Source organism: Podarcis pityusensis, assembly GCF_964106645.2.
Source record: "Podarcis pityusensis genome assembly, chromosome: 3".
Taxonomy (NCBI): Eukaryota; Metazoa; Chordata; class Lepidosauria; order Squamata; family Lacertidae; genus Podarcis; species Podarcis pityusensis.
In genome coordinates this window covers 93,876,624-93,901,762 of record NC_138026.1, presented here as the reverse complement: position 1 = coordinate 93,901,762, position 25,139 = coordinate 93,876,624, and the positions used below count along the sequence as shown (strand labels likewise).

The 25,139-nt window shown below is 43.8% G+C and overlaps 1 protein-coding gene and 1 long non-coding RNA gene across 2 annotated transcripts; one reads left to right on the top strand and one right to left on the bottom strand.

Annotated features, from left to right (window-relative positions):
* Nucleotides 1–321: 321 nt before the first annotated feature.
* Nucleotides 322–15,713, top strand: LOC308474178 (mitochondrial amidoxime reducing component 2-like). The gene is made up of 7 exons (XM_081000285.1): nt 322–716; nt 2,633–2,806; nt 4,816–4,978; nt 6,076–6,216; nt 9,703–9,764; nt 9,840–9,911; nt 15,067–15,713. Exons 1-7 carry the CDS (start codon nt 457–459, stop codon nt 15,194–15,196), a joined length of 1,002 nt encoding a protein of 333 aa, XP_080856411.1. The 5' UTR covers nt 322–456; the 3' UTR covers nt 15,197–15,713.
* LOC308474262 lies at nt 15,168–22,458 on the bottom strand. The gene is made up of 2 exons (XR_013984630.1): nt 20,690–22,458; nt 15,168–20,658 (listed from the first exon to the last, which is right to left on the bottom strand). It is a non-coding gene; the product is annotated as an uncharacterized lncRNA (long non-coding RNA).
* Nucleotides 22,459–25,139: the final 2,681 nt, after the last annotated feature.

The window sequence follows — 25,139 nt, the reverse complement described above, 5'->3', positions numbered from 1 at the left end:
CAAAGAGTAAAAACTCATTGATTTGGTTTTTTTTAGGTCTCTGCCTAATAACTTTTTCATGCTGAGCCCTGAAAGTGGAGTGTTTCTATTCTTTCAGCTGTTTTCTTTGGGAGGTGTGTGTGTGTTTCCTCCCTCCCCAAAATACAGCTCTCTGGGTTGCCAAGAAACCCAACGGTGAGAGTAAGCACACATGCACACGCTTGGGTTGCAATCCCGTAGGCACTTACCCAGGAGTAAGTCTCACTGAACTCAGTGGGGCTTGCTTTGGAGTAGGTCTGCCCAAGAACGCAATACCAGCTGCCATAGCGTCTGGATAAAGGCGGGGGCGCCTGCAGCGACGGCGCCTGCCAAGCGAGAAGCTGGCAAAGGAACCGGGCCAAGGGAGGCATGGCCCGGCCTAGGCCCGCCTCGGGTTAAAGTTCTCCCGCCTGCGACACGGTTTCCCCCTCGGCAACCATGGCCGCGTCGCTAGGCCGGTTCTCGCTGCCTGCGCTGCCGTCCTCCCGCCTGGCCTTGTTCTGCGCCTCGGTCGCCGTGGTGGGCCTGGGAGCCGCCGCGGCCTGGCGCTGGGGCCGGCGCCGCGCACGCCGAGAGCTGGTGCGGGTGGGCGCCGTGTCCAGCCTCGCCGTCTACCCGGTCAAGTCCTGCCAGGGGCTGCCCCTCGAGAGCGCCGAGCTGACCAAGCTGGGCGTCCGCAGCGGAGACCTGCGCGACAGGCAAGGAGAGGGGGTGGAGGGCGCAAGAGCGGGAGGGAGGAAAAGGGAGGGAGGGAGGGAGGCGACGAGGCTCCGCTTCCTTTCGAGAGTTGAGGGGAAGGAATGTGGGGCCGGGGGCGGAAGAAGGGCCGCGTGTGTGGCGAGTCCGTCCTGTGGCGACTTGAAGACTAACGGGCTTCTAATGGCACCATAAAGCTCTCGCGGACCGCTGCGTCCGCTTCCTTCTCCCGCGCGCCTGTGCAGGCCGCTGCAATTCTTCACGCGTGGGACAAACTTGGCGCGCAGACAAATGAGGCCAGTTTAGCGCCTCCCTCCCTTATTGGTGTGAGAACCGTGTTGTCTGCGCGTCGTTTTTTTGGGACTGGGGCGGCCCTATTGCAGCTGCTACCCGCGCGCAACGAAGCTTCTTAGGACCCTTGCGCCTGCAGGCGAAGCCCGTTCTGCCCCGAGTGCGGCTGCTGTTGCTACACATCTCCCAGAGCTTCAGTCAGGCGGTGTCCGTGGGGAATTACAATCTGGAATTCTATGACGTTTGTAGGCTTATTTATTAAATTTCTATACCGCCCTTCATCCGAGGATCACCAGCTGTTTGCAATATAAAAACACAAAAATGCATAACATTGTAAGGTAAGGTAAAGGACCCCTGGACGGCTGAGTCCAGTCAAAGGTGACTATGGGGTGCAGCGCTCATCTCACTTGAGGCCAAGGGGGCTGCCATTTGTCCACAGACAGCTTTCCGGGTCATGTGGCCAGCATGACTAAACTTCTACTGGTGCACGGAGGACCGTGAGGAGTTCCAGAGTGCATGGAAACACCATTTGCCTTCTTACCACATCGGTACCTATTTATCTACTTGCCCTGGTATGCTTTCGAACTGCTAGGTTGGCAGAAACTGGGACAGCAACGAAAGCTCACCAATCGGCAAGCCCAAGAGGCTCAGTGGTTTAGACCACAGCGCCACCCGCATCCCTTGCATAACATAGTAACAGCAACAGCAGCACCACCCCCAGTTTAAAAGGCCTTGTTGTTGTTGTTGGCATCCATCTGCCAATGGAGTGTGCCTTTGGGGTTGAAGGAGAATTACACCGCCAGTGGGTGTAGAGACCGATAGGGGAGAGACATGTTTTGTTGCAGCTGGGTCAGATGAAGGCATCCAGTTGTGTTCTGCAACAAACCACTTCATTTATCAATAAGGATGCTTGCTTTGATAGTGTGTTAAAATATTGCTATAGGTTTATAGGTGCTAGCATATGGGGCATCAAAGCTAGACACATGTGGATTTAAGCCAGACCCAGTGTGTAATTAAACTGTGTGCTAGATTTAGCTAATCCCTCAATTAAGCTAAGTGTCAAAAGCCAATTAAGCCAGGACATGCCTCCTGTGTGAGGTGTTACTTTGGAGTAATTAATCGTTAGCATTTCAAAGGATGAAAGGGTAAATCTCATTTGCAAATGGGTGGGTTTCCTCCCTCCCTCAGCTGAGAGTTTAGTTCATAAATAGAAGGCCAGTGTTTTAGGTAGGTGGCAGTTTAGAATGGCAGTAAGGAGCCAAGCAACGGAGTGGTAATGGGCTGGAGGGAGAGTCAAAAAGCAGGATGCTGATGTCTGTTTTGGATCCAGTGCTGTGGCTATGGGGGAAGCCAGAACCTCTTGGAATGTAATGCTGAAGATCCCTCCATGGTAAACTCCCCTTATAAACCTGTATAATTAAACCATATATCATAAAGACACCACAGTCTCTGTTGTGCCTCGTGATCTAAATGGAATCAAAGAATGCAGATAAGCACTCCTTGTAGTCCTGGAATCTTACACAGCTTGGAGATTGGGGTGGCAGGTAACAATATTTTTCTCATGGCCTGTCAGCAATTTAGGTATAACATTTAAAGGATTAACAATTCTCTCTATGTTTAATCATAGATTTTGGCTCGTGATTAAGGAAGATGGTCATATGGTCACAGCTCGGCAGGAGCCTCGCCTGGTTCTGGTCTCTGTAAATTGTGAAAATGGTCTCTTAATCCTGAATGCTCCAGAAATGAAGGAACTGACCATCCCTATCACTGCTCCTAAGAACAATCCAGTGAAGACTTGCAGGTGATGAATTAATAGGCTTTAGTCTCTCTCTTTTTTAATTGGGCTGAAAACGTTACTTCCACATATTGTTTTCTCTTTGCCTTCTTGGCCTTTGTTGTTAGGTGTCACATGTCCCTAACTGTTCATGATGGTACTGAACAAGAGTCCAGTATCAAAGACAAAATAATCTGTGCTAGGACCTCTCTCTTAAAACCTGATTCATGATACTCAGATGGTTATATCAAACATATTGTTTTAATTATGCAGACCTGATCACCGTGAGTTCCGCTGTTTTGAGATTTTTCTAGATAATGTTTTATGGATAATCCAGTTTGCAGGAGGTTGGAATAGATTACCCTTGGGGGTCCCTTCCAACACTATGAGTCTATGATTCAAATAAATAAAGAAATAATAAGGCCCACAGGCTAATGTGCCCCTGCTTGATTCATTTGTGTTCCCTACCTGAATTCCATTTCCCCCTTCTGTGCTTTCCCACTTCAAGGTGGCTTGAGAGCAGTACATGTGAAAAGGATCTAGGAGTCTTGGTTGACCACAAACTTGACATGAGCCAACAGTGTTACGCGGCAGCTAAAAAAGCCAATGCAATTCTGGGCTGCATCAATAGGAGTATAGCATCTAGATCAAGGGAAGTAATAGTGCCACTGTATTTTGCTCTGGTCAGACCTCACCTGGAGTACTGTGTCCAGTTCTGGGCACCACAGTTCAAGAAGGACACTGACAAACTGGAACGTGTCCAGAGGAGGGCAACCAAAATGGTCAAAGGCCTGGAAACGATGCCTTATGAGGAACGGCTAAGGGAGCTGGGCATGTTTAGCCTGGAGAAGAGGAGGTTAAGGGGTGATATGATAGCCATGTTCAAATATATAAAAGGATGTCACATAGAGGAGGGAGAAAGGTTGTTTTCTGATGCTCCAGAGAAGCGGACACGGAGCAATGGATCCAAACTACAAGAAAGAAGATTCCACCTAAACATTAGGAAGAACTTGCTGACAGTAAGAGCTGTTCGACAGTGGAATTTGCTGCCAAGGAGTGTGGTGGAGTCTCCTTCTTTGGAGGTCTTTAAGCAGAGGCTATGTCAGGAGTGCTCTGATGGTGTTTCCTGCTTGGCAGGGGGTTGGACTCGATGGCCCTTGTGGTCTCTTCCAACTCTATGATTCTATGATTCTATGAATACAGTGGTACCTTGGGTAACACATGCTTCAGGTTATTGACTCTGCTAACCCAGAAATAGTACCTCGGGTTAAGAACTTTGCTTCAGGATGAGAACAGAAATCGTGCTCTGGCGGCGCAGCAGCAGCAGGAGGCCCCAGTAGCTAAAGTGGTACCTCATGTTAAGAACAGTTTCAGGTTAAGAATGGACCTCCAGAATGAATTACGTTCTTAACCTGAGGTACCACTGTATCTTAAGGCTCACCCAAGTTCATCAAAAGTAGAAGTTTGAATAGGACAATGCTTGTTTACTAGTTCTGTTCATCCTCTTTGAAAGCACATGATGCAGCTGGCACCAACTTTCCCATTCAGCTAGCTAGTAATGTGTGCTTCATCCTGGAGAATAAAAGTCTTTAGTGCTACTACCGCTCATCTCAGCAGGAAAGAGTAGAGATGGGGGTGCAGATAAAAAGAGGGAGCTAATAGTGATGAGGCCTTGTGATGTTGAGAGAAAAGAAGTGTATGTTAAAAGAGTAGAGCACAGGAGGGAGGGCCAATAGAGAGAGGGATTTGTTTTTCTGTAACAAATTTAAATATTCAGACACACCCGAAGTGGTGTGAAGAGAGAATGCACAAAGGTGTGCAACGAGAAAAATAAAGTGAACAGCAAAGGGGTTAAAAATAAAACTGGAATAAAAACACAACAACATGGTTCTCTTGAATTAGTAAAGTGGACCTGAGGAAGATTTGAGTTTTACTCCCTTACAAGAATGTCTTCTTTTCAACTGAGGATAAAACCAACGTCCTTACAATGGTATTACCTTGTGTAGCACCTGTCTCCATTTTGTAATTTCCAACAGGGTGTTTGGGCTTGATATTCAAGGACGGGACTGTGGTGATGAAGTGGCTCATTGGTTCACCACTTTCTTGAAGTCAGAACCATATCGGCTGGTACATTATGAGACCGACATGGCGCCAAGAAAATGTGAAAAGATTCACAAACCTTTTCAACCTAATGATGAGGTTAGATAAATAAATATTGTTTTATTGTGAGCATTAATCATTTGTCATCCTGCTTAAAAAAAATAAATCCTTGCCATATTTTTACATCTGAATTGATAGCTGATTTTAAAAATGTAAGTCAGGACTAGCCTGGGACTAGTCATCATTCAGCCCAGACACTGAGGTCCAGCTCTGAGTGCCTTCTGGTGGTTCCCTTCCAGCGAGAAGTGAGGTTACAGGGAACCAGGCAGAGGGCCTTTTCAGCAGTGGCGCCCGCCCTGTGGAACGCCCTCCCGTCAGATGTCAAGGAAATAAACAACTACCTGACTCTTAGAAGACATCTGTTTGATTTATTGTACTTTTAATATTCTGTTGGGAGCTGCCCAGAGTGACTGGGAAAACCCAGCCAGATGGGCAGTGTATAAAATAATAATAATAATTAATAATACATAAATAATAATTTACTTGGAGCCCTTGGCCTTTCTGAAAGAGGATGAGCCAGTGTGGTGTAATGGCTAGACTAGGACCTAGGTTTAAATATCTGCTCCGTCATGGACAGTGCTATTTTTGTAGGGGGGAGGGGAGGTGCCTAAACTCACCATGAACACCTCCCTTGTTCTCTTATAATGGCAATGGCACCCATCTGAGAACTGCTGGAACTGAGTTCAGGCTGGGGGGAAAGCCCTAGTCATTCACTCTTAGCCAAACCTCACAGGGCTGTTGTGAGGATAAAATGGAGGATGAGGGGAACTGTGTATTCTACCTTGAGCTCATTGGAGGAAAGGTGGGATGTAAATGCAATAAATAAACAAGTTAAAGTCCGAGAGACTGTTTTATCGATAGATAAGACTTCATGGGCTATTCATTGCATGGGATGTCACAAATTTTGTAACGTCTTCCTTGCATTCTAAGTACCGAAAAGAGGGAAGAGATTAAGAGGTGTAAACTGGTGGGATTTTCCAGAGCTAATAATAAATGGCAAGGCAGCTTTTTGCTATTGCTGCTGAGGAATCTGTGGAATGTGCTCATGATGAATGCTTGAGAGGGATGCCAGCAAGATGCTTATTAACCTGCTATTGTAGTGACATTGGTAATATTTATGTATCTTTGCAACACAGGTTCCCTATAGTGACTGTGCCCCCCTCTTAATCATCTCAGACGCTTCAATGGAAGATTTAAATTCCAGAATGGAGAAGAAAATCAACATGCGACATTTTAGACCAAACATTACTGTTTCAGGCTGTGGAGCTTATGAGGAGGTAGAAAAAATGTTGTTTGTCTCCCTTTGGTTTCTAAAACAATTCATCCAAAATGTGTGCATTTTTAAAAAGAAACATTTTATGCGAGCATTTGGAAAAGCACCTGAGCTATAGTGTAGCAACTGCAGTATACAGTATGTATCTTAGAATATAGACAGTTACAAGGATTTTATGTTGGCAACATTTACAACATGTGTAACTGAGGAGAAAGCAATCATTTCCATTTCCAGACTATTTACAAGATGCACTGATTTAAATGCAAACAGTAAGATAGGCTTTTCATTGAACCAATTTGTATTAATGAGCACCTAACCTAAATGTTTCACTTGGAGTGACATTATCTCTGGTTTCATTTTCATTTAAAAATAAGTAATCCAGATAGAGGACACAGGGCACAGGGATAGAATTTTAACCCATTCCTTCCTTACCATGATCCTGAAAAAATATATATACAGCAGTAGAACTGGTGTCGTTTTTTAATTTAAAGTAATAGGCATTGTGCAGGTATATTTCCAAGCCCTAAAAGTGATGAGCTTCAATGTTTCTTCTGCGTGACATTTCCTTTTGGAAAAGGATCTCCTTCTTAGGGGCTTGCATGCACATTCCACTTTATTCACTGGTTACTGTACTGGTTAATCTTTGCATAGCTAGCAGAAATATTAGCAGACAATTCAGCAGTCAGTACCCTTCTCAGATGCACTTCCAGTGTTGTGTGGTGCTGCATGGCAGCTACCCTAAGGGAAACTAGTATTCCCTCCATATAAACTTTCTAAGCATTCCTAGCAGAGCTAAGAGCTGGAATGCATATCGGTTTGTTATGGGTTTGCCTCTAAAAATAACACCTCCCATTTCCGTACACACACAACCTGCTGTTGAGATTTTATGTTCTCATTTTCTTTATGAGAAAATGCTTTGCATTTGGTTCCATATTGCAACCTTCTCAGCCAAGGTTATCTCATTTGGCCTTGAAGTATTTTTCTCTCTGCTGCCGCCTCCTTATTTCTGAAATGTTGCAGGTCAGGATGAATCAGGATTTTCCAGTGTAATACGGTAGAACATGCCAAATCTAGGCAAAAGGCACAGTGTCAAATCTCCCCCGCATTGTGAATGTTTGCACAATACTGCTATTATAATGATGATAGTCTCTGGAAGGCATTGTGACAATGAGGGTGTGTGTACAAAACAGAAACCTTGCTTATTTGATCACTAACCTGGTTGATTGGTTGGTTCGAAAGACAATGGCTTTGTCTAGGGACAGATTAATATCCCTTCAGCATTTTGGGGCACCAGCAGCTGAGCACACGGAAGGCAGAAATGCAAGTCCTGGAAAGTTTGGGCTAGAGTCACAATGGGCCCAAAGTGGAAGCTAATAACCAGTTTCACATTAAGGCAGTATAAGAGATCAACAGGGGTGCAAAGGTGAGATGGAAGCAAGGGTTTAAAATGAGGAACCCACTTAAATGAGGACAGCAAGAAAAAGTGTTGGGAAGTACCAGATAGGAGGGCAGGGGTGTGGATTCTTCACCCTCAGATGTCTCACCACAAAGGTGAACCAGTGCAGAGATAAGGAGGCTCCTGCTTTGAGGCTGAGCCTGCAAGAGGGGCCTAGATGACCCTCGGGTTTCCTTCTATGATTCTACTGAATTATGATACAGCTCTTTTGGAGACTGCAGCTTGGTTAGTTAGTTTATAGTGGTAATATTGCCATCTTGTGGTGAAGTGTGGGAGAAGCAGCTTTGGCAGCATGCCAATGTGATCTGAATTTCGAGCTTTTAGCTGGGAGTAAAAGAATGGTGCCTCTCTCCTTCAGATCCTTAAACAGCTCATTCTAACCAAAGTGGACTCCTACTCCTTTACCTCACTTCTTCAGGTCCTCCTCCTCCTAGTCCCTCTTCCTAGTCAACCCACACCAACTCTGCAACTGGCAGAGTGTCCGCCCTGTGCCTAAACATTCAGTGAAGCCCTCATTCAACCCAAAATGACATTCAGCCTTCCCTCAGAAGCAGCTGCACTGATTGTCAAAATCCCACAACTGGCTTTCCTCCCACAAGAATGGCAACTTTTACATAACCAGGCCATAGTGAGGATGAGATTGTGCATGTGAGCACACATTTGTGAAGGTGACTAGCTATTTGGGGAGCCATTGGAGACTGAGGTGAAGAATGGCTCCAGCTTCCCCTTCATTCTTTCCCCTCCCCACAATTCAGTTCTTCTCTTTCATCTGTCTTCCATAACCCATTTCTTTCTTTGTTGTGTGTTGCAGAATCTTCTCTCATGCTCTCTGCATCTACATGCCAGCTCCCTCCCCTCATTTCCCCTCCTGAAGCATCTACCCAGCTGCCCACATATACACTATGTGTCCCTCTTTCTTTTCCCCTTTACTTACTAGATATAATGTCAGGACAATGAAGAAGTAGTGACGCAGGGTAGTAGTCAACTAAGATATAGGTAAAGGTAAAGGGACCCCTGACCATTAGGTCCAGTCGTGACCGACTCTGGGGTTGCGGTGCTCATCTCGCTCTACTGGCCAAGGGAGCCAGCGTACAGCTTCCAGGTCATGTGGCCAGCATGACTAAGCTGCTTCTGGCGAACCAGAGCAGTGCACGGAAACACTGTTTACCTTCCCGCCAGATCGGTACCTATTTATCTACCTGCACTTTGACGTGCTTTCAAACTGCTAGGTTGGCAGGAGCAGGGACCGAGCAACGGGAGCTCACCCCATTGTGGGGATTCGAACCGCTGGCCTTCTGATCGGCAAGTCCTAGGTTCTGTGGTTTAGACCACATAGTTGGGATTAAAATCCACTGTTATTAATGGACCTAACATGGCCATATTCGGCAATATCAGCAGGTCTACTTTGATTTAAACTTAGCTGAATACTACCGACGATTGTCTTCACATAGGGGTCATGTAAAAAGCATGCAAGTCTCCAGATGTTGCTGAACTACACTACCCATCATCCCTCACCATTGGCCATGCTGGCTGGAACTGATGGGAGTTGGAGCCCAACCCACCTGGAGAGCCACAGGTTCCCTGTCCCTGTGCTATTGCAAGTTTTTGTCAGCATGTGGCGACTTTCAAGTTTTACCATATCGGGTTGCTTCCACAAAACCACTTTATCGCATGAAAACTGGGTTGGAAAGGGCCTTTTTGATGCCTCTTCCACTTAAAAACCAGTCATGGGAATTTGGTTTTGAAGAATGTAATAACTAGCCTTTCTGGCTCAGAAGAACAGTCCATGTAAGTAACTAGCCCATCTGCTAGGCTAAATAATTCCAGATGATGCAAAAGAAAAGTACTAATATAATCCTTCTTTCAGTCTTGTGGTTTAGCAACATCTGACCCTTTCATTAGAAAAAAACACATCATTTCCATTTTAGTTTTAAGCAGCTGCACATCAGCAAATAGGGGGTGAAATCTGTTGAACCTGAGTATGAGAGGTTTAGTATGAAAGTAAACACAAATTGTTGCTTGATTTTCCCTTAGGACACCTGGGGCAAAGTTATAATTGGTGATGTGGAACTGAGAGAGGTGATGGCATGTGGCAGGTAAGCTTGGGGTTGGCAAAGGGAATAATCAGCTGTTTGATCCTGTTTACTACAAAATGTCGTTTGCCATTGCAGGTGTCTTCTTACAACTGTTGACCCAGAAAACGGCATCATAGACAGAAAGGAGCCACTGGAAACACTAAAAAGGTAAAGTATGACAGCAATCACGAACAGTTACACGTCTGGCATAGTGTTGGGGTGCTCCTCATTTATTGCTGGCAGCAAAATGCTGGTCTGTATCTTCGCCAATTTAACCCAGGTTTACCTTTATGGGGGGTGGGTGGGATTGATTTGGGAAGGGAAAACACTGTTGCCAATGACCTGCTTGTGATATCTCAATAACCCATTTGGAAGTTAGGCCCCTATCTGGAAACACCATTGCTCAGTAGATGAGTGGCACTGCTTCTGAAGCTAATCCTACGTACTGTGTTCCTTGAGACTTACACCCAAGTACCTTGTGTAGGACTGATGTGTATGCCACTTTTAAAAATTTAAAAATATGGCCTGTATTTGGGTAGTATGCATTTATGTCCATCGACTTTACCTTCCTGCATTACTACATATATTTCTAGGTCTTCATACATTATGTTCAGCACTGAAGGTAAACGAGTTCATTTGACTAGAGAGAACTCAGAGTAACTTCTAAGTTAAACATACAAAGGATTGTCCGCTGAGTTGAATATCTTTAACTTTTCAGTTTTGGATCAGGGTATTAAGAGGCAGCCAGTGATCTAGACTACCATTTGATAGTAATTTCATGACTGAACCTCCTTCAGCTTCAAACTGATGCTCAGAAAACAGGTATAGCTGCATCTAATGCAATAGTAAACAATTTGCATACAACTCCCCTGTTGCATGATATGCTGAAGATCCCATTTGGGGGATAAAAAGCAATGCAACAATCCTTGCCTATTGAGATCAATAAGGTACTCTTTTTGGCACCAGCTAAAAACATTCCTCTTTAGACAAGCCTACCCGGAAGCTTCAAAAGTTGAGGCAATTTTAATCTGTTTTAGTATTTTAACTTTTGTTTAATTTAAAGTAGGGTTGTAATTTTCCTTGATTTTACTGTTTCATCTTTTGCAAACTGCTTTGGGTCCCCCCCCCCCATTGAACAGTGTATACTTTTTATGAAATATGCAAACAAACAGGGTTCAAATTTGGATCTGCTATGGGTCAGGGCTAAGCCATGTGGAGACTGTTTTTGCTTGAAACCTCTCCATGCTTATCTCAAATGTCTAGTAGTGTAATTTGCCAAGTCTCTGTACGGAACAGGGGTGGTAAACCTAGAATCATAGAATCATAGAATTGGAAGAGACCACAAGGGCCATCGAGTCCAACCCCCTGCCAAGCAGGAAACACCATCAGAGCACTCCTGACATATGGTTGTCAAGCCTCTGCTTAAAGACCTCCAAAGAAGGAGACTCCACCACACTCCTTGGCAGCAAATTCCACTGTCGAACAGCTCTTACTGTCAGGAAGTTCTTCCTAATGTTTAGGTGGAATCTTCTTTCTTGTAGTTTGGATCCATTGCTCCGTGTCTGCTTCTCTGGAGCAGCAGAAAACAACCTTTCTCCCTCCTCTATGTGACATCCTTTTATATATTTGAACATGGCTATCATATCACCCCTTAACCTCCTTTTCTCCAGGCTAAACATGCCCAGCTCCCTTAGCCGTTCCTCATAAGGCATCGTTTCCAGGCCTTTGACCATTTTGGTTGCCCTCCTCTGGACACGTTCCAGTTTGTCAGTGTCCTCCTTGAACTGTGGTGCCCAGAACTGGACACAGTACTCCAGGTGAGGTCTGACCAGAGCAGAATACAGTGGCACTATTACTTCCCTTGATCTAGATGCTATACTCCTATTGATGCAGCCCAGGATTGCATTGGCTTTTTTAGCTGCCGCGTCACACTGTTGGCTCATGTCAAGTTTGTGGTCAACCAAGACTCCTAGATCCTTTTCACATGTACTGCTCTCAAGCCAGGTGTCACCCATCTTGTATTTGTGCCTCTCATTTTTTTTTGCCCAAGTGCAATACTTTACATTTCTCCCTGTTAAAATTCATCTTGTTTGTTTTTGCCCAGTTCTCTAATCTGTCAAGGTCATTTTGAAGTGTGATCCTGTCCTCTGGGGTGTTAGCCACCCCTCCCAGTTTGGTGTCGTCCGCAAATTTGATCAGGATGCCCTTGAGTCCATCATCCAAGTCGTTGATAAAGATGTTGAATAAGACCGGGCCCAAGACAGAACCCTGTGGCACCCCACTAGTCACTCTTCTCCAGGATGAAGAGGAACCATTGATGAGCACCCTTTGGGTTCGGTCAGTCAGCCAGTTACAAATCCACTGAGTGGTAGCATAGTCAAGACCGCATTTTACCAGCTTCTTTACAAGAATATCATGGGGCACCTTGTCAAATGCCTTGCTGAAATCAAGGTAGGCTACATCCACTGCGTCCCTTCATCTACCAGGCTTGTAATTCTGTCAAAAAATGAGATCAGGTTAGTCTGACATGACTTATTTTTCAGAAATCCATGCTGACTATTGGTGATCACAGCATTCCTTTCTAGGTGCTCACAGACTGTTTGCTTAATGATCTGCTCCAGAATCTTCCCTGGTATTGATGTCAGACTGACTGGGCAGTAATTATTTGGGTCCTCTCTTTCCCCCTTTTTGAAAATAGGGACAACATTTGCCCTCCTCCAGTCTGCCGGGACTTCGCCTGTTCTCCAGGAATTCTCAAAGATGACTGCCAGTGGTTCTGAGATCACATCTGCCAGTTCTTTTAATACTCTTGGATGCAGTTCATCTGGCCCTGGAGACTTGAATACATCTAAACTAGCCAAGTATTCTTGTACTATCTCCTTAGTTATTCTGGGCTGTGTTTCCTCTGCTGAATCATTTGCTCCAAATTCTTCAGGTCGGGCATTGTTTTCTTTATCGGAGAAGACTGAGGCAAAGAAGGCATTGAGGAGTTCAGCCCTTTCTGTGTCCCCTGTTTGCATTTCACCATCTTCTCCTCTGAGTGACCCCACTGTTTCTTTGTTCTTCCTTTTGCTACGAACATACCCATAAAAGCCTTTTTTGTTGCTTTTAACCTCTCTAGCAAGCCTGAGTTCATTCTGTGCTTTAGCTTTTTTGACTTTGTGTCTACACGTGCTGGCTATTTGTTTGAATTCCTCTTTGGTGGTTTCCCCCCTTTTCCATTTTTTGTACACATTCTTTTTTAATCTTAACTCAGTTAAAAGTTCTTTAGACAGCCACCCTGGCTTCTTTAGGCACCTTCCATGTTTCCGTCTCATTGGTATTGCCTGAAGTTGTGCTTTTACTATCTCCCTCTTAACAAACTCCCAGCCATCATGAACTCCCTTTCCTTTTAGTATTACTGTCCATGGGATCTCACCCAGCACTTCCCTAAGTTTTATGAAGTCGGCTTTCTTAAAGCTTTCTGTGGTCCTCCAGATGTTACTGGACTCCCAATTCCCCTCATCCCTGACCATAGGCCATGTGTGCTGGTGCTGATGGGAGTTGGGATCCAACAGCATCTGGAAAGGTTCTCCACCCCTGATACAGAATGTCTAAGACAGCACTGGTAATCTCTACATTCAGTTGAAGCTGATGGGAAACTTGATGCAAACACGAGGCTCCATGTGGCAAGCCATGCTAGATGCAACAAACAGGGAGAGGTAGCCTTTCACTTACATAACCTAACATGTAAACTAGCCTGAGTGTTGCCCACTGAAACAGCACGGAGTACTATTGCTATTACTTCTTCTAATATTGTCGTTGTAAAAATTTATTTAGCATCAATAATGCCTCTTAGTTCTGTGAAGTATAGTACCCTTAGAAGAGCAGAATATGAAGGGCATTTTCTTAGTTAATTGTAGTACAGTTGTGCAACACTAATTAAATTGTGCTGCAACAATTATTAATTCATTCACTCATTGCATTACATTTCTATACTGCTCCCCAGTAATTTCGTGTGAGCTTGTTGATTAATTAATTAACAGTACAACTTGAACAAGAAGTAAGTTTTAACTGAATTCAGCAAGACTTACTCCCACATAAGTGGAGCTAGGATTGCAGTCCTAAGCATTATTTGATTAACCATTTCAGGCCAGGTCTGAAAATTAAGGGGAAACTTGGGTTTTTTAAAAGTCAGTTTTGGTTCCAGCAGGTTACCATAATAGGAAATGTAAAAGAGTACCTTAAAAACAACAGTTACTTTCTTGCAATGAACGTTAATTGAAAGTTATCTCATGCTTCCCTCAATATCTCGAAAAGGCAGCACTATTGATATTTTGGTAATATACAAATGTATTTAATTGTATTGTTTAATTAATCATCTTCCTCTAAAACTATTAATCAACCAATAAGTCTTGCTTGGCTGACTGCTCTAATGATAACACAGAGGATCTCACAGGTTTCTGTCCCATAATCTGGTCTATCATATAACATTATCCGTCTAAATTTGCAGTAATAAAGCTTGAAGGTCTTACGCAGGACGGCCAACGTCCAGGATTTTGCTAAGCCTTTAAGCCATTATAAATACAACTAAGTGTAAACTTTCAAGGGGGGCACCATAAATTTGGGCGAGAGAAGGTCTTCCGCAATCATCCCAAGAACTCATCTGGCAAATGCAAAGTGCCTTCCTTGTCTGCGTGGGGAGAGTTTAGCATGACAGGACACTAAATCTCAGCCAAGTAAATGGTGAAAAGAAAATAATTCTCCTACCACTCTATCTCCACAATGTCCAAACAGCAAAAGTGATTCCTACCCCTCCATGCCCCCCATCAGTTACTTGACAAGCCCACAGCAGCCAGGGAAATAAATTTCAAAGTACCCAAGAGGTTTTAAAAGCCATTTTAACTCTTTCAGCTCCCTTCACAATTCACTTTTGTAAGACACCTTAGGAAAGTGAATGAGACGCTATTCTCAAAAGATGGAAGACTCTGCACGTCACTTAAAGTACCACTGTTACAGCTACAGACTTGGAACGTCGCCATGCGAAATACTTTTTCTTGAGTGTTGTTGCCAGGATTAAACCTGCTGTGTGAAAAGCAGGTGCCCTGGCAACTGAGCTATGGTCCCTCCTTAGTGCAGGATAAAAATAAATAAATGTAAAACTGGGTCCTAAGAGCCCCCTCAAAAGTTTTAAAATGTGGGGCAGCTGTGTGAAGAAACAGTCACACTGTGTGGGCAAATTTAAAGGTAACAGTGTTTTTCTCACAATGTAACCCGTTTCTTCACACACTAACAGTCCTTTGCCATAATTTCACTAATAAATGTCCTATTTTTTTCTTTGCAGCTACCGCATGTGTGATCCAGCGGACAAGCATCTCTACAAATCTGCCCCCTTGTTTGGGAGCTTTTTCACAGTATCTAAACTTGGAACCATTAAAGTTGGAGACCCTGTGTATAAGATAATCGAATGTTAGGGAGGGGTCAGAGGACTCTTTGCCTTAAAGTGCTTGTCTGTTCAGCAGTTGCAATGTTGTTATCATAGGGCACAAACCAGCCAAATCTCAGCATTTAAAAATTCCCGCTGATATCAGTGAAAGAAATTTAAGCGCCTATGTGTCTTGTTCATTCATTTGCCAAGTGTTTAATTTGTTGGCTAATTTGTGCCCATACTTCCTGCCGGTTATAATTTTACTTGGCTTCTTAGAGAAAAAGACCTGCATTGTAATTTGTAACTCAGATTAGTATAATGTTACCAGATAATTGTTTATTACCAACATTTTGAACTGAACTCTCGAAAGATGCCGAAACTTTATGGGGGTGGAAACAGGAGTATTCTGTGGTATACTATAAAGACTAACAGATTTTTTTTTTAGGCAAGATCACTTTGTTATACCCATGGTGTTATCCTTAGTGTCTCTCTCTTGTTTTTTGGTCACTGTTTTGGAAAGGCAGCATTTAAAATAGATAAATAAATATATATCTGTTAATTGATTGTATCTGCACATGGCATCATAATGAACTACGTTAAATGTGTCCAGGCCTAATGATTTAGACATGCCACAGCTCATAATTCTTACTGCAGGGAAGGCCATGGTGCTTGGAGGGCAATCTGAGTTAATCTGTGATAAATGGTAGACTGATGGATCAATGATGTGCTTGATAAGACTGTGTTTGTTCATGGGAACAGATGGCACCCACCTGCAAGTTCATTTGATTTGAATGAATAGTCACAATTAGAGAGACTGCAGTTAAAAAACATGTGATCCTTGTGTTATATATACATTTGAAGGCACTTTGTAAAAGGCATTCTTGCAGTGCAATCCTAAACATGTTTATTCAGAAGTAATTCTCATTGAATTCATTGGGGCTTGCTCCCTAGTAAGTGTGCTTGTGATTGCATTTACTCGGGAGTAAGTTTTGTTGAACTGGGAGGTACTTCTGGGTAGACATGTGTAGGATTACACTGTTAGTGTCGCCTGTGAAAAGACCTAACTTTGAGAGTCCTTCCTGAAAACCTGAACAGTAGATTCAGCTGATACTTACTTAGATTCAGCTGATACTGACTTTATCAGCAGCCCAGTGCTGCTCCTCCCAGCACAGAGAGACATTTTTTAAAATTAAGGGCAGATCTAAATAAAATGTGGCACACTGCTTAAACTATTAGATGGACACTCAGATCAATCTGTAAGGAGTTTGGGGGTGGGGAAGGTGCGAACAGAAATGGCAAAATGCTCATGTGCCAATTCCAATATTAATTTTAGTGATCTAAGTTAAAGTGGAAGGCAGATGGAGTGAAATACCAGATAGAGTGAACCCCTAGAACAGGCATGTCCAAAGTCTGTTTGGGGGGCCTAATCTGGCCCAAAAAGCTCAAAAAGTTCAGTCCTAAAAACCAACTTTGTTCAGCCCTCACACATGTTCACTTCATCAAATCTGGCCCTCTTTGAAAAAAGTTTGGGCACCCCTGCCCTAAAACAATAAAAGAATGAAGTAAATATGCTCATTCTTACTTCCACCCTGGGATTTGGACTTTGCAGGTGGGACATCTATGCATGGCATTGCATTAGCCTCAGGTGTTAGTCCTTGCATAAGTAGACTGAGGTGACAATTCCAATCCACTTTAACCTGGGAGCAAACCCCATCAAATCCAACGCAAGTTACTTATGAGCATATACAGTTAGGGTTACACTGTGAGGCTGCAATCCTACACAATTAACTGGGAGTAAGTCCCTTGAAGGTCAAATGGTGCTTACTTCTGAGTAGATCTACATAGGACTGCACTGTTTGGCTGCAATTCCAAAGCACTTATTTAGGTATAAGTCCCACTGAATGCAGTGGTTAAGAAGGAATCACTGCAGCACAGTGATGGTAGCATTCCTCCAAGTTTTGTATGGACACCATATATTAATTTATATGCCCAAGGTATTTAGATCAGGCATAGGCAAACTCGGCCCTCCAGATGTTTTGGGACTACAACTCCCATCATCCCTGACCACTGGTCCTGTTAGCTAGGGATGATGGGAGTTGCAGCCCCAAAACATCTGGAGGGCCAAGTTTGCCTATGCCTGATTTAGATCTTTGCAAGACAAAAATGCTCCATATTCTGAAGTGCCCCCATTGCAAAATGGAAACACTGTTAAGTCTCATCAATTGTATTTGTACCTGGTGGCCCCCTCCTTTTGTTCCTTAGCTATAGATGTGACACCCAAGAAATGCTGGTGCAGGAGAAACAGATAAAAAAGGGGCCACCATTTTAGCTTCTTGCTTGTTGGTCTGTGTTCAGAAGAGTAGGCTGGCTATAGCAGCCTCGCTAGCCTTTGAGCGCATGCTCTGTGGGCTCCCTATGACAGCTGCAGGGATCTTCTTTCTTTCCTGGAGCTCTGGTTAGCGTCAGTTAGGAAAGCTTTTGGTAAACAACTGACTAATTGATCGCTCAGCTTTCACATAGCTACCGCCATGCTGCGCCCACATCTGTGTACCGTTCCTGTCACCCTCATGCCATAACATTGGAGAAATGATGGCTGTTTCTTGGAGATTCTTCTGTAGGCCTCGTTGCCAAGACCAAAGCTGTAATGGTTTGTTATTATGACCTTTTGTTATTCCATTAGGGCTCAATTGCTCGGAGAAGAAGGGAAAAAAGACATGTGCATACTTTAGGAAAGTTTTCACCCTTTCCATTGACCTGACATCACAGTTTATACTAGAAAATGTATTAATGACAAAGTAGTGTTTTCATGTCAGGAGGACCAACTTTAACAGCTATAATCTGCCCTTAGTCATCATAAATATAAATGTATTGGTAAAACAGATCTTGTTAATGCAGCCAAGATAAATGCTAGGCTATATTTCAAACCAATTGAAGCGCACAGAAAGAGAGGCTGTGTGTGTGTGTGTGTGTGTGTGTGTGTGTGTGTGTGTGAGAGAGAGAGGGGGGGGGAGAGAGAGAGAGAGAATGTGTGAGTCAGCTGAAAAACACACTATTGTCAAATGGCTGTTAACATGATTCCGCCTTTGCTTGTTTTTCTTTTTGTAGAGCAGTAATTATCTACTTGAGGCCTTTGGATTTCTGGAAGGAGAACACAAATCTTTAAGCTAAGGAAAAGACCACTGATAGGCAGTGATGTGGTGCTAGATTTAGAAGTGTAGCTCCCATAGCCATGTCCCCGCTAAGATTATACCTCAGACAATATCTGACCAAAGCTTCAGACTTGATGGAATAGTGGCTGTTGATAGTCCTGCAAGATGCTTCCATGGGGGTGAAATATTAAGTCCTTCAGCAAAAACTCCACATTAGACTATTTCCCCTCAGTTAAGGGTGGCGAACCTTTTTCAGTTTGGTGGCCACATTCTAGCGCAGTTGGTTAAGGTGTGGTGCTGATAACACCAAGGATGCAGGGTTGATCCCCATATGGGACAGCTAAATATTCCTGCCTTGCAGGGGGTTGCACTAGGGCCCCTTCAAGCTCTTCAAGTCTATGATAATTTCCCATGGACAACCTTCCAGGGGTCACATAGCCCTGGTTGGTGTTGCAAAAGTGGGTGTGGCTAGACACAAGCCACTCTCCTTCAAGGCAAGCAAGAGGTATTAGTGTAGCTCAAGGACACATTCCATCCAGGTAGGGGCAGGTGCAAGTGCAGAGCCAATGAGGGTGTGTCATCTGAGGTGGATGGTCTGGGCAGAGTCTTCTGGGTCAGATAGGGCTGGTGCACCACATTTGGACCCTGTGCCTGATGTTCTTCACATGGCTCCTAAGCAGTGTCTCTCCCTTCCTCTGCTCAGTTTAGAGGGTCTCTACCTGTAGTGTTGCCTCAATTTGCCTGCTGAAAGTGAGTAGAGTGATTCCACCCCTGTCTAGAACATGAGGTCATTCTGTGTCACTGAATGGTATACAATTCAGGACAGACAAGATAAAGTATTTCAGAGAGTTCATAGCAGTGGAATTCAGTTCTCCAAATTGTGGTCAGGGCCATCAACTTAGATGGCTTTAAAAGGAGATTAGACAAATTAATTGAGAATAAGGCTATCAGTGGCTATTAGACATGATTGGTATATATTGCTTTTAGGGTCAGAGGCAGTCTGCATCTGCTGGGAATCACAGGTGGAGAGAGGGCTGTTGTAGTCATGTCCGACTTGTGGTCTTCCTATAAACACCTGGTTGGCCACTATGGTGGAAAAGGATGCTAGATTAGATATACCTTTGGTCTCATTCAGCTGGACTCTTCTTATTTTTTTAAGTAGGTGCAACTTGAGTGTATATGTCTGATGTCTGGAACACAATTTTTCTTCCTGAAGCTAAATAGTCCTTAATATACCCTACAACAAAAAGCAAGTTGAAAGCCTAAAGAGTTACCTCTCCACTTCGCATAACAGAAAATCAACTACTTTTTAAAAAATGTAAATACATAAAAACACTTACAAAAAAGTATACTTCAGATGCATAAAATTAAGTGCTTCTATGTACTGAATACAAATTTTTGTGAGCTCTTATGGCATTCAGTTTTGACTTAGCCCTCATACTGAATATTTCTATGCAGTGTCTACGAGGGCTGGGCAATAACTGATTTTTCAATACCGTGATATATCACCAGCTAAACATCGTGATATATCACGATAGCTGGAATATTGAAGGAACTACAGAGAGGCGAACAGGACAATGTCCTGGCAACTGCTACTACTTAAGGGTCTAAAACTGATAAATGATACTATCAATCACTTCATGGTCACTTTCAGCAGCAGGTAAGCCAAAATGCATCCCAAACCAAAAGTCCTGTTGGGATGCATTTCAGTTTGCCTGCTGATGAAACTGTGTGTGTGATGATTGATAATATTGTCATTTATCTGTTTTAGACCTCTAAGTAGTAGCAGTTGCCAGGACATTGTCCTGTTCACCTCTGTATAGTCCCATCCTTATTTCAGACTTTGGCTAGATTGCAATGTTAAGCTGATGATATTGTGAGGTTTAGCTGGTGAGTTATTGCAATGTTGAAAACCAGATATCGCCTAGCTTTTACACACATTGTGATTCGCAGTATATTGCCAGCTCAAATATTATGAAACAATTATCATGATGCAAATTTCAAACCAGTGTTGGACGATACATTGATATATCGCCCAGCCCTAGTGTCCACTTCCCAGAGAGGTGAATGATTTCAGGGGTGACGGTGGGTGAAGCTTCTCTGATTTTGGCTTCCTTTGGGAGGAAAGGTCGTTGAGAACTTACAATTTCCCAGTATTTGCTTTATTTACAAATACATAAGCTGAGCATAGGAGGAGACAGCTAGCATAGCACTCCTAAAACCATCAAATTCATTGCCACACCTCAGATCTTCAAAGAGAGACATCTGCAGCCCCAGATGCCATTTCTTTAGCAGTTCCCAGATCTGCTTGCACTCTGTGTCTTTCAGTCATTTCTCTGTTGCAAAGCATCCCATTTTTCTTATGTTCCTTTTCTACACACATACCATACTTTAACAATGAGTTTCCATAGACAGATATTCCTTGAACATCCTGGGTCATTACCATGCATTTTGCCCGTCAAAAGTTATGGCCAACATGGCTGGCAATGCTTATTCCTGGTCAACATTTATAGCACTTTGTTATACAGCAGACCTGCAGTTTCAGTGGACCTCCCATTGTGGGAGATAGATGGGAAAGTGTGGGTGGCATTCAATGCTAGAACTATTCTGGGCAGACCCATGGAAGTTAAGAGATGTGGCTAACTTATGCCCATTAATTTTAGTAGGGTTACTCTGAGCAGGACAGGGTTGAATGCAACACTACATCTTTTATGCTCTGATGCTTCATCACATAGCAGGAGAGCAAAGACCATGGCCCTGTTCAGCCCTCGCAAATGCTTTATCAATATGAGGAATACACATGTGGTTTTTGTGGGGTGATTCTTCATCATTACCCTTCCATATCAAATGTAGCCTATCTAGGCCAGCACCAGCTGCCACCAGGAATGCACTGTTCTGGTTCAAATACCCCCCCCCCTGTGCGCAGTAAAATATAAAGTGGGTGACTGGCTCAAGGTTATTGTATAATTGCCAAGGCCACCCTTCATATGGTGTCAGTTTCAAGCAGTCTTCATATGGTTAAAGAAAGTGTGTAGATGAGCCCTAAGCAAGCTTTCAGGTCTCTCTGAGATCAGCTCATTTCTGTTTATGGGGATGGGGGAAGCACAGTGTAATGTGATGGAGCACATAAGGGGAAAAATTACACATGTGCCCTTTGTTCAATGGGAATGACAAAGGACATATTTAGAGGCTCAGCTTTTAGACCTTAATCCCTTTGGAAAACAATATGCCTCTCAGGAATCCTGGAAGTAGAATAATGGTACTCTGTGTTGTTTAACTGCTCAATTATTTAACTACAGTTACTTAGGTCTCTGGAGGGAAGGATGTAATAAATCTTTAAGTATTTGTTCTGGTTTATGGCTGAAGGGAAACTGTATAGCTCTAAATCAGACGGTGTAAACATTTACAATGGCATATTTTTCCTACATGGGGGCATCTTGGCATAACATTTGGGAAGACGGGCTTCCAGGTTCTTAAACTTTGCATCCATTTCTCACATGACACTTGGAAGGTAATAGGTGTGCATGGATGTCATCTTCAGATTCCTGAACTTTTCGTGGAGCCAGGATAATAGCTACGTCTGCTTCCAAGAGAAGATGCGTAGAGTCAGCCAAAACTCTGGGGCTGCATCTGGAAGCCTGAATTCAGAAGACACATGCAAGCTGAAATCCAAGAAAAATTAAGGCATTGGACAGAGAACCTTAGATCCAAGGGCTATACATGATCCTCCAAGTCTCTCTATCTGGTATTTGGAGCTCTGGCCAGACCAGGCCCCCCCAGCCACACCCCACCCTCCTCTAGTGATTTTACCTGGCCATAATGTGTCTTTAGTTTTGCCCCCATTATCACCTCAGTTGAGTTCTACAAGGACAACACTGAGACTGAGCAGGAGGAAGCTGACAGGCAGCAGTGCTATCTCTGAATGGGAGGTAAGTAAGAGGACAGGGGTGTTGGGGGCTGATCGTTGAGGTCAGATGGAAATTGGGCAGACAGTGTCCCATTTGCTTTAATGGACCTGCCTCCACCGGCTGCAGGCAACCTTAGGGGTACAGGTCGCCCACCTGTGCATTAAGGTATCGCTGTGTCTTCTGGCTCTTCTCACAACACACCATTTGTCATGACAAGCATATTATTTGCATACATTGATGATGATGATGATAATAATAATAATAATAATAATAATAATAATAATAATAATAATTTATTATTTATACCCCACCCATCTGGCTGAGTCTCCCCAGCCACTCTGGGCGGCTTCCAATCAAGTGTTAAAAACAATACAGCATCAAATATTAAAAACTTCCCTAAGCAGATGTCTTTTAAAGACCTTCAGATGTCTTTTAAAGAGAAGATAGCTGCTTATTTCCATCACATCTGAAGGGAGGGTGTTCCACAGGGCAGGTGCCACTACCGAGAAGGCCCTCTGTCTGGTTCCCTGTAACCTCACTTCTCGCAATGAGGGAACCGCCAGAAGGCCCTCAGCACTGAATCTCAGTGTCTGGTCTGAACGATGGGGGTGGAGACGCTCCTTCAGGTATACAGGACCGACGCCGTTTAAGGCTTTAAAGATCAGCACCAACACTTTGAATTGTGCTCGGAAACGTACTGGGAGCCAATGCAGATCTCTCTTTATGATTTCAACAGAATTGTCACAGGCTCTCCTTTTCACTGAGCTCCAAGAAAGTTAGCAGGGACAAAGAGAGGAGAGTTTAGGGTTGCCTTTTGCGGAAAGGTGACAGTCTGTAAAAGTCAACAAGCTGGAGAGAGGTTGAGAGCTATGTTTTGGAGCTTGTTTGATTTCTGTTTGAATCCTAGGCTGCGGCTATGGGAGAAACAATACCCCCTTGGAGTTTTGATGCTGTCAGCCCCCTCCATTGTAGGCTCAGTTTGTATGTATGTGTAAATAAACCACATATCATAAAGGCACCACGACCTTCATTGTGCCTCGTTTCCTGGGCTTCTGGAATCTCGCACCACTCAAACCTGGGGTTGTTTGTAACAGTATATTACAGATGTGGATGAAATACAATCTATGTTCTCATCTATCTTGAATAATGCCTGAGCATTAAACTGATGCAACAAACAAGGAATAGATTTATATTAGAGAGCAAACGTGTTTTGACCCCTGAGGGTTCTTCCTCAGAAGTCAAGGAATCTGTTAACACTGTGGTCTCTGTAGTTGATAAAGTGAGCTGACCAAATACATATACATAAGGTTCCTGTGCATACCTGGTGTTGTGGAGAATGCGAAGATATATGAGCTGCTATGAAAAGGTGGCACATTTCTGCTGGTGCCCAACCCTATGTGTTTTAAGGCATCCTCCAGATCTCTGATTATGAATGTCAACTGCACACATAGATATCACAGGATGTGTGTTTGTGTGTGTGTGTGTGTGTGTCCCTAATTCAAGTTACAGTGTTTTCCTCTTATTGAAATGTAGAGGGCAGTCAAGCTCAGCAGAACTGCTCAAAGTAAAGCAAAGAAATGTCATCGGAGGTTTTGCAAAAAAATAAATACAACTGCACATTTCAAACAAAGCTTTCTTGGGAGACAAGTTTATAGCAGGTCAGGCCCATCTTCTCACACTAGAGGCTGTTGAAGGGGTTCACCAGGCATGTAAAGATTTCCCCCCTCTTGCTCCTAAATTCGCAGCCCTGGGGTGCTGCTGCATCACCTAGGCTGGTGCCTGGACCTCCAGGTATCAAGGGTTGCTAGGATCCCTTTTCACAAACTCCATCTCGGGAAAGACTTCATCCCATCTGCTGAATATTGTCCTGTTTCACACCTCTTAATACGAAATTATTCTCTTCGGGAATACAGCTCTTTCCCTGCAGTCCACTGCATAGATATGGACTTGATGAAGAACAATAGCAATCTGCCATGGGAATGAAGGAGACTGCATGATTCTATACCTATTACTCGATTATGCCCCATTGGGTTGAATCCAGTGAAGACATTATGCAAATGAAATGAGTTATTTCCATGGACAGTAGTGTAGTGATTACTTCAGAAGGTAAATGGCTTTTGTGTGCGCTCTGGCACTCGTCACGGTGTCCCTTTGTGCCAGAAGTGGTTTAGTCATGCTGGATACATGACCCGGAAAGCTGTCTGCAGACCAACGCTGGCTCCCTCAGCCTGAAGTGAGATGAGCACTGCACCCCATAGTCAAGTTTGACTGGACTTAACCGTCCAGGGGCCCTTTACCTTCACCTTTTTACCGATGAATTCAGTAGTGCAGGGTGCCCTCACAATAGCCACAGCCACATTCTTTCCCAACCACAGCACCTCATAGCCATGTCCCTTCTAAGATTATACCTCCTAAAGTTATGCAATAACCATCTAATTATACAATAATCATAATTAAATATGCTGTTTAATGATAAATGAAGATCAGCTATATCTTCTATTTTCTGTGCACGTATATGGCTATATGATTTGGAGTGCTCCAATATCTTCTTAAGTTGCGTGACTTAAGTTGTGCTTTCCTTGAAGTTCCATTGCATGTAACAGAACTTGCACACCTTTCTCTTGAAACAGAAGCACCTTGTGGTTTCAGTATTCCTAAATGCTTAGCTTTAAAGCAAGCCGAACAACAACTCCTCACGGTTTTTCCTGCATGCCTTCTTCTCCAGAGTGACCGTAGGAGCCAATCCTCAGTGGCTGACAAGCCTCCTTTCACTCTGATTGGCTCCAGTCAGCACAAAAGGTAAGGAGATTTGTTCTCAGTGGCTCAAAAAAACCTCCCCTTTCATGCTGATTGGGCAGCTTTAGGACACTGGGGGTAGCAAGACCTGCTGCAGAAAGAGCAACAGGTCTTTAACATATATACACACATCCCA